We start from the raw sequence: 9,881 nt of genomic DNA, 5'->3' as shown, positions 1-9,881 counted from the left end.
AAGGTTGAAGAAATGCAGAGTGAACTCTAGCACACCACAAAGGATCTGAGAGAATCCAAAAAGAAGAACTCAAACTGAATGAATGACGTCTTATCATAAAAGAATTTAGTGATGATTTAGAAATCATCAGAGGGGGTATGGTAGGAGGTTTTTTTTCTTCTTTCATATTAAAAGCATGATAAATTGAATGTACCCTAACTTACAGTGTCCCTCTTCTTGCACCGACGTCACAATATATCATGTGATGTATACTGCTTTTTCGTGTTCTAAATAAAGTATTGTCCACGCTATTAAAGACAGAGTATTCCCAGAGTCACTGAACCAAACCAAAGACATTTGAACTGTCCCAGGATATTGCTATACAATGTATCAATTGAGTTGCTCCAGTAAACTGCGAGAAAAACTAAAATCCAATGTATTACTACAGTGAGAGAATCTTCAAATGTATTCTGTAGTAAAATGTTTCTTCTTGCTCCTTTTCTATAGGCGCTTATCCTGAGAACCATGTATTTGTGTTGATTGTATCAATGTCTTTCTATGAAGTCCTGTAAAAGCGCATGTAGATCTCTGAATTCAGGGGATCCTGTGTCGCTACCTGTAGAAGGTGAACCTATGCCGGATTTCACTTAGAACTGTACTGAGTTCTATTGTACCTTTGACTTGTGTGCTTTGCTGATAAATTTACTGATAGCATGTTTTATGTAATTGGCTATTAATTTTTTATATAAAGATTTGAACGGCAATCCTTGTCCTTCATTCTTATCAAGAATACTTCAGCATTCACCATTGAATTTCATCCAATAAAAACAGCGCCAGCTCCAGTCAGTGAGCATCAAAGTCCAGCCATTGGTGTGCCTCATGAACTGGCATATAGGATAGGTTTGCGAGCCAACATGGTTAAGAGATCATAACCAGGTCCATGAGTATGAAGGGATCACCTGCAAGCATCTGAATAAAAACAGCGACCTTACCCGCATCTGCTTCATGAAGTCGCTGTGGACAGTGTGTTGGGTCACAGTCTTGAGTCCTTGTCATGATATATTCATTTTATGATGTCAGCTAGCCCAGAAGCCAGACAATCATTTCACCTGATCAGGAGCCTAATACGTCATGGGATTTTCAGAAAATCTATTGGTGAGCAATGAGTTACGTGATCCCATTTCCAGTGATGTCATCATTATGCTAATTAGTGACTTTGAAAACTGAAAAATCCAATCTCTTTTATCACATAAAACTAAATATTATGCGCTAGCTCTCTGTTCCCTGTAAACAGGCAGGATTCCTGCAGGCTGCTGTCAGCACTGTGTGGCTCAAGCCGCTTGCCCATTAAGGACCCCAGATGATTGATAACAGCCCCTCAACATTGTCCAATGTACAGTCTAAGAAAACTTAGTGTGTGTTCAGCTGGATTCTTATTTTCTTGTTCACTTATTGTAAGACCTCTGGCTTGCAAATGAGGGCGAAGATCAACAGCGGACTCCAGTGGCTGACCTCTTAGCTACGTCCCATTGTTGACAATGCTGAAGTCACAATTTGGTGTGCACAAACTGCTCCTGCACCTGCTGTTGAATGATGCCAACTGCCAAGCAGATATATAGAGATTGTGAACAAATGGAGTGGTGCACAACCCCAATTAACGGTTCCAGCAACAACTAACGGTCTTTTTTCTTTTTTTGGAAAATGTTCTTTATTGGGTAATCCAACAATGAGGTGCAATAGGCCTCGGCCAACGTGTTTCGTTCAAAAAGATTGAACTTCGTCAGGGCTGAAAAGAGGTGTAACATAGTATAGATATACATATATAAACACACAGGCACAAGACCAAACTCCATGACAATATTAAAACCACACAGTTCTTAAAAGAGGTGCATTAAAAACCACATGAAACAGAAACCAAAAAGGAAGTGCGCACCACATGTGGGGTCAGCGCTTATACAAAAAAATGACACACAACCACTTAATCACTAACATAAAGCACACACAAAATGACAAAGACCAGTATATGTAAATGCTACACACATGATAATACAACTGCGTGTGAAAGCAAGCAAGTTTTGAGTACGGTCACCCAAGCTAACAGTTCCAGCATGCCAAACAATGAGTGAGTGACAGCTAATGTGTGAGGTAATTATAGGAAATATTGGGACACCGCGTGTGTAGCGCAGCTAGAGTCCATGAGGAATATAGTAGGGCAGGAGTTTGGTGAGTATCTGCAAATGGGGTCTCCTGTGTGTATTGAGGTTAACGGACTTGAGTAGATGCCAGGGGTAGCAGGGAAGGGGCAACCAGTAAAGTCCGTGTGCATGCAGCCTCTAGATGCAATCGAAATCCAGAGTTGTAGCAAACGAGGTCTCGAAAGGCAAGCGGTGTTGCTAGGCGTGACACGGGTGGGCGGAGCAAGCGGTTATAGTAAGCCTTGGTGTAGGGCGTCTACACGTAGAGGACGCATCCAGCGCCCAAAAACTACATGGGGCAGAAGGGAGGGGTGGAATCATGTGCGTGTGGTGCAGTTAATGAGCTAAAAGAAGCCAGGGGTGGCGGAGATGCGACACAATTGTGATGGCCGTGTGCATGGGGCGTCTGTCTGCAAAACTTGTGGCCTGGGTTGGTTAAAACTAAGTTTAAACAAGTATTTGCAATGCGATAGGTCTTGCATTGTTAAAGTTCGAGCTATTAGCATTGCTAAATAATGCAACATCAATAGCTCAAACTTTAATAATGTTTTGAAGCTATGATGATTCTTAATGACCTGGCACTGCTCCATATTAATAAAAAAAACAGTCTGCAGAAGCTTAACCAAGGATGTTTAATCTCTTGATAAGATTTCAGAACTTTTAGTTACAGATACTGTACCGAGGTCAAACCTCCTGCCGCTTTGGAAGCACCTTTTTCGGATGGTTAAAAACTTACAAACTGTAGTCTCAACTTTGCTTCATTCGGCTCCAAAATAGCAACTCTATATTAAACTGTTGGGATTTCAGCTTTGACTGCGTATTGTTACTCAGGGTTTATAAATATATGAAGCCCCTACCTTCACTGTTACAAAGGTACTCTGCTGCATCCTAGGGGGAATTCCTGTCATATTCTGGTTCAACTAAATGCCTGTGAAACAAGAATTGTGGCACTCTTATAATAGGCGGCTGGTACAAATCCCAATTGCAAACTTGTTCCTCTGGTGAAATGCAGCGGGCCTATTGCCCACAATAATATTGATTTCAGTGAACCTGAGAGTTTGAATTTTATTTAAGTTACGCTTCTTCGCAGACCATGATTTCTCAAGAGAACTAAATAGGCGTACACCAGCATTGGCCCCTTCTTGAGGTTATCTCATTTCATAATGTACCGCACAAGCAAGAGACGGGACCCATAATACACCCCTGAGCAACTTCTTTCTTGTTTTAAGTTTTTGAATAGCCCTTTTTTAGATTTCTATACTCTCAACTAATTCAATACACAAAAGTAAATCATTTGAGAGAACCTGTCCCACAACCACCAACTCCACTCTTCCTCAATCAAGTCATCTGATCAACTTGTAAGGTGCCAACACATTTTATGAAAGAAAAACTAACATTTTCCAAACCACATTTCAAAAAATTCAAATTCTGTGTGAAGGATTGGGATAACATTTCCTATCGCCCAAGCGTCAAGGTGCAACTGGACTCTTGCAGAATAGATCATAACATGGACATTTGTGTCATGCAAGAGACACACCTGTTTACAAAAGACAGGGGGCAAAGGAGCGATGGGTCTTTCTAAGTGTTTTCCCCAGCAGTAGTGGCATTACACAAGAGCAACAAGCATTGGCAAAGCCAAAAGGTTGCGCAATCCGAGTGCTATATATGTCTTTTAGAGACAGTGCATGCGTTGTCTACAGTCGAGACCTAATAATAAGGTATAGTTCATTGCTTACTGATACTTACTAATATATTGGTGTCAACTCCCCATTTAAATGCTCAGAGGGTCTGTGAAAAGAGACGGGTTACAGCCCTGCATTGAAATGAATGAAGCCGGATAGGTATGAGTAACATGTCTGTTAGAAGGAGGAAGGCAGCTCCCAATTGAAAGTAACTAAGCAGGACTGGTCTGTAAGGGGGTGGTGGGACAGAGGAGGACAGCTTACCTTTGAAATGTAAGGAAGGACTGGTCTGTAAATGGGGGTCTGTAGAAGGGGCAGATTCATTTTGAAATACACTGGGTAGGACTGGTCTGTAAGAAAAAGGGGTCTGTAAGAGAGGTGTGGGCAGGACAGGTTCTAATGAGAAACAATGCAACAATGCACTGAAACTGCACCTCCGAGGCTGTGAGCACCCCCAGTCCCTGCCGCTGCATGAGCCCTGCCCCATTCTTGCACACACATGTGTTTGCCTGCTCCTCACGTATACACACTTTGACCCTCTTTCACCAGGTCTCCATAAGCACAGATGGGCAGAGACACCGGTTTGATTTATTTTCATAACAATAGGCAGCTATGGAACAGATTCTTTGTGTTATTTCACGCGAGGCAGAAGGTGCAGCCCCTCAGCTTGCGCTCCTTCACTCCTTTGGGAGGGTGAGTGCCCTTTCGGACGGGGGGAGGGGAGAGACATTGGTTAAATATACTTTATCAAAGGCTTCATGAGCGGCAATGATGCCCAAATGCTAATGCACTACCCTCTATCCTGGTTCCAAAAACGGATTCTCTAAGCTAAGGTGCACCCCAGACACTAGATCTGCACAAGGGAATATAAAACGATATCACAACTCTGAAATCACAAACACACACATCAAAGTGAGGAAATTGTAGTGGGGGGGCGGAGACAGGTGGTCAGTAAAGGGATGTCACACTCTGCGGGTCCTTGCGCCTTTCTATGGTCCCCATGACCAGACTGCGGGAGGCACCTGCTGTGCCCTACCGCTATCCTATGCTGGAAAGCAGCTTGGGCAGGAGGGTGCGGACACAGAGAGCATCCCAAGCCTTGCGAGGCGGGACAGCCCGACCTGCAGGGAGAGAAGACGGGAGAACCGACCCACACCGGAGAGGGGAGCAGCAGTGCTGCATGGGCTGCAGGGGAGGGAAGAGCCTGACAAGCCTAAGGAAATGGAGCGAGTGGCAGTACCAGGGAAGTCTGCGAGAGGAGAGGGAGGAGAGCGAGCAGCAGCAGCCAGAGAGGCAAGGGGGAGGAAGATCAGAGCAGCAGCAGGACACAGGAGTACCGAGGGAGCCGAGAGCAAGAGGGAGGGGATGAGCAGCAGCACCAGCTGGGCCGGGCCGAGGCTGGCCGAGGCAGCCGCACTGTGGAAGAGGTTTGCAAAGAAACTAAAGTAAGAACAGTAGGGGAGGCGGCTTCGGAAGCCTGCAATACGGAGGAAGGAGATACAGGAGAACGGGATATGACAGAAGAAAAAATGAGAATAAGGTGCCGCAGGCCCTGTAAAATGCAGCAGTATGGTGTGTTTCTACCTGTAGGTACAGTGGAATTCTTAGAACCAGCCTCGCGCCTGATGGAAAGCCCTAGACAGCTGCGCAGTGAAAGCGATCGCTATTGTAAAGAAAAAATTCACGCCGCCAGTGGTGCACGCGCGCCACAGCAAAACATGTGCTTTCAAATATCGCGCCCGTGTCTGGGCACGATAATTGAAACCACATGGCCTTTGGTGCGCGTAATAGACACCAATAGGCCATGGGCGGAGCAATGTGTCCGCCTTTGGCCTATTGCGTGCTGTCTTGGTACAAAACATGCACACAAAGGCCAATAGCAGGACACAAAAGGAAAAGCACATGCACAAGCGTGTGAGATTCCTATGGCAGTCTCTGAAACCCCATTTTTACCCTACTAAATGTCTCGCGCTGCACGGGCAGTGCTGCGCACTGCAACGCTAGGCGTGAGACCTAAAAAGACAAGTGGGACTGTTGGGAGTGTGGAAGATAGGCAGCGCAGGAGGATAATCAAGCAATGGATTACGGCATCTAAAAATGAAGAACGCCTCCTATGCCCGAAAAATACCTGGGCGCAAGAAAGAGGTCGCAGGTCAGCTATGGATGTGGCAGGTCGGCGTGGGTCTAGCTACAGTAAGCATAGAGTATCAAGCGTATGTCTCCATCTCAGGTTAGACATCGGGTAAAAGAGAGCCTGAATAAACGTTGTAAGTAAAAGCAGAAGGGATCCAGCAGGGTAAAGTCATGAAACCCTGTGGTACATACTGTGTGTGTATATCAAAAGCTTTCGTTGAATTCCGAAGTAGAAGTGGTCTCTTTGTAGGGCTGGACCATGTCCGGATAGCGGGGAGGTCACATATATGATGGTGACTCCAAGGAAAGTAAGAGCCTTCTTGATAAGGACCCAAATGATGTGTGTGCCAATAGGAAAGAACAAGATGCATATGGGTAATGCTTTAACAGGCATTCTCCAGACAGCAACCTGAAAGTGTTCTTGCAAGCGGAAAGGTAATTCAAGAAAAGGGTGCGATCCTGGATGGATAAAGTGGAAGTTGCCGGAAACATACAGGGAGTAATTTAAAACACACGCGTCCACACTTTGTGGAGCACTTCACTAGGGGTTTTCGTACACAGGCCGTGGGCTTAAGCTTCATACTTTCCACTGGTCGGACTGTTTGCACATTACGTATTTACTGTCATGCTGTACTATTGTGGTTCTTATTACTTTATCCCATACCCTTGCACGGAGGCACACGCCCCTCAGGGTCTGTGACAGCCAGCCGTGGACCTCCTTTCCACACCCACCACCACCCATTATATTCAGTATTTCAATATTTTGTATCAAGTGGCTTCCAAATTATATTATGTTATGGACAGTCATGTTAAATGTCCCTTTCCATATAGGTGACCAGAGGATAACACAATGGAGATAGGAAATCAAAGCCTGGTGACTGAATTTATTCTTTCTGGATTTTCTATTTCACCTCAGCTGAGAGTTATGCTATTTCCAGTTTTTCTCATAATTTACCTCATCACATTACTTGCAAACAGTCTCATCATTGCAGTTGTTCAAACAAATCCCCAGCTTCACTCTGCCATGTACTTTTTCCTTTGCAACTTATCATTTTTGGATCTTTGCTTTTTGACAACAGATATCCCAATATGCCTGAAGGGCTTCCTCTTGGAAAAGAACACCATCACATACTCTGGATGTGTCGCCCAAATGTACCTCGGATTCTCTCTTGGAGTGACCCAGTGCTTCCTTCTGGCAGTCATGGCTTTGGATCGCTATTTTGCCATCTGCAACCCCCTGAATTATCAACGCCTGATGAGTAGAGTCACCTGCATCAAAATATGCATCACTACTTGGACCAGTGGGTTCCTCATCTCTGTGGTGCATGTGTCCTTCACGATAACTGTACCCTTCTGTGGACACAATGAGGTCAACCATGTGGTCTGCGAAGTGGCTGCTGTCTTACGTTTGGCATGCATCGATACCCGCCTAATCGAGGCTGTGATCTCAGGGGTTGGGGTAGTGGTTCTCTTGGTTCCTCTGTCCTTAATCATCTTCACGTATCTTCACATCATTGCCACCATCCTGCGAATGCCGACAGCATCTGGCAGACAGGCCTTCTCCACCTGCGGCTCCCACCTGATGGTGGTTACCCTCTTCTACGGCACAACCATTGTCATGTACATGAGCCCCCGGTCAATGATCTCAGCGGACAGTGAAAAGGTCATCTCTGTCTTCTACGGCTTAGTGACTCCGGCGCTCAACCCACTCATATACACTCTACGCAACAGGGAAGTGAAAGAGGCTGTGAAGAAACTTTGCAGCAGAAACAAGGACTGGCAAAGATGCAAGGATGGAGTACTAAAAGAGAACCATAAAGTGTGAACTGTTAGAGAAGACCTCACAGGTGGCGGGATGTCCATGTGACCATATCCTTTATCGGTTAATGCTTCAAAAATATTTTGAAACTTATAATTTCCAACTTCCTGTTCCTGCGAATACCATTTTTACTGATGCCCGCACTGAGGGCCCTTGAGATGTTGTTGTCTACAACGGACATGTGGCTATACATATAATAATTCACAACTGAAAGAGATGGTCTTCCTAGGCATGTTCCGTCACTGAATGTGCTACGTTTTGTTAAATAAACCTGTTTTCCTTCTAAAGATGTCTCCTTTGGGAGGGTTTGTGATGTCATTTAAACATACATAACTTTGGAGACAATCCTACAAGTATTTGATGATCTTCAAACAAATTTAGACATTGACATCATAATGCACGGAAATCCTCATCCTTCTCCAGCCTTCCTGGAGGTAAACCAGCCCTCGCTCCATTAGGACTATCTTCATAGGCTGAAACAATAATTAGGGGGGGCTTAGAGACAACCAGACAATTCGCATATTACTAGACCAAATTATATTCCCAAAACAAAAGCTCTCATTGCAGAGGGTGATGGAGGCAGAGAAAGACCGCTTGGAGGATGATCTGACTTACAAAGAGTTACTGAAGGCTCTGACAAGCCATAGTCTGGCAAAACGCCGGTACCCAATGGACGTTTGTCAGAAGTTTTTAATATCTATGTCTCCAAGACCATAACCTTACTTGGGGACGTGATAAGCGCTTAGAGACCTTCCGGTATTAAGCGCTCTACAAATCAAAATTAACAATAACAATAAAGAAATCATTGGAGATCAGCCAATCCCACTGGATCTGTGCGTGACCAAGATAGTGGTCATTCACAAGAAGGTTTACCCCAGACCTCTGCTCTTTCTGCGGCTCAATCTCCATCCTAAATGTTGAAGTCTTGAAGGCCCTAGAAAACCTACTTGCGAAAATAGTCATTTTTTCATTAAACCAACCAACCCAGTCCGGGATTCTGCCGGGGAGAGCTGCTTGACACAATATAGGAAGCCTCCTCAATGCACTAGCATTGGCAGATAGGTCGGGCGGAGCAGCTCTGACCCTGCTCACCGGTTTCAGGAAAGCTTTTGACTCAGTGGGATAGAACTACTTGTTCACCTTACTACAGAGGATTATATTTGGTCCTATATTAATTGATTATATAAGGATTCTAAATGCAGATATATTGGTTAGAGTGAGGGTGGGGCGAAAACATTTCCAAAACAAACAGGCACCTGGCAAGGGTGCCCATTGACACCATTGGTCTTTGCTGTCGCATTCATACCATTGGAGGAATGGTTGAGAGTAGATACTCAAGTGCAGGGGTTTTAATGCCTTTAGGGGGTGTCGAATAGAGCAATTCTGTACGCTGACAATGTTCTAGTGCTCTTATCTAACCTGTAGTGGTTCTACCAATGAGCCCAATAGCTTGTCTGGGTATTTGGAGTACCTCTGGACTAAATTCAAATAATGCAAAGTCATCAATTTATGCAGTGAGTACTCTCCCTCAGGGTTTGGAGCGAAAGCAGGGGGTGCGGATAAGCACAGCTGTATTCAGTTAACAAGGTGTCTATAGTACAAGATATTAACCCGGCTTTGGATAAGAGAATTCAGCCAGTATTCAACAAATCAATTGGGAATATAAAGTTAGGAACAGCACTTCTTCTGTCGTTCTTTGGCAGGTTAGCGAATTTTAAAACAAAGGCTCTTCCGCACCTACGTTAGCAAATTACGAATTTCCTTTTCCAAATACTGTGGTCCTTCTCTGGTTGAATCAATTCCATTTACTTATTCTAAGAGTAGGCAATTCAATTCAATTCATAGGCTTTATTCGGTACATATGAAAACAAAGACCATAAAAGCACATAATATTATACACACTTGGGAAAAAGGGAGAACAATATACATGAGATAGGTATAAACTGTACTCATAATATTAAAATATTAAACTTTGTCTTGGATGAATTGATTTGTATAAAAAAGTAGCAGTAAAAAAGCAGACGTCCAAATTATCCATGCTAAAAAGCAGTTTCATAGAATCATTAATAGTAC

The 9,881-nt window shown here is 44.2% G+C and overlaps 1 protein-coding gene across 1 annotated transcript; it reads left to right on the top strand.

Moving 5' to 3' along the window:
* Nucleotides 1–6,839: 6,839 nt before the first annotated feature.
* Nucleotides 6,840–7,814, top strand: LOC147709905 (olfactory receptor 2D2-like). Its single transcript, XM_086926117.1, has one exon. It carries the CDS (start codon nucleotides 6,840–6,842, stop codon nucleotides 7,812–7,814), a length of 975 nt encoding a protein of 324 aa, XP_086782243.1.
* The last annotated feature ends 2,067 nt before the right edge of the window (nucleotides 7,815–9,881 follow it).

The sequence above is a fragment of the Lissotriton vulgaris genome, chromosome 6 (genome assembly GCF_964263255.1).
Source record: "Lissotriton vulgaris chromosome 6, aLisVul1.2, whole genome shotgun sequence".
Taxonomy (NCBI): domain Eukaryota; kingdom Metazoa; phylum Chordata; class Amphibia; order Caudata; family Salamandridae; genus Lissotriton; species Lissotriton vulgaris.
Note: the sequence above shows the minus strand (reverse complement) of the source record. Positions and strands in the feature narration are given on the sequence as shown.

Excerpts from the sequence above, each read along its gene's own strand:
- LOC147709905 (XM_086926117.1), top strand. The coding sequence starts at position 6,840 with ATGGAGATAGGAAATCAAAGCCTGGTGACTGAATTTATTCTTTCTGGA.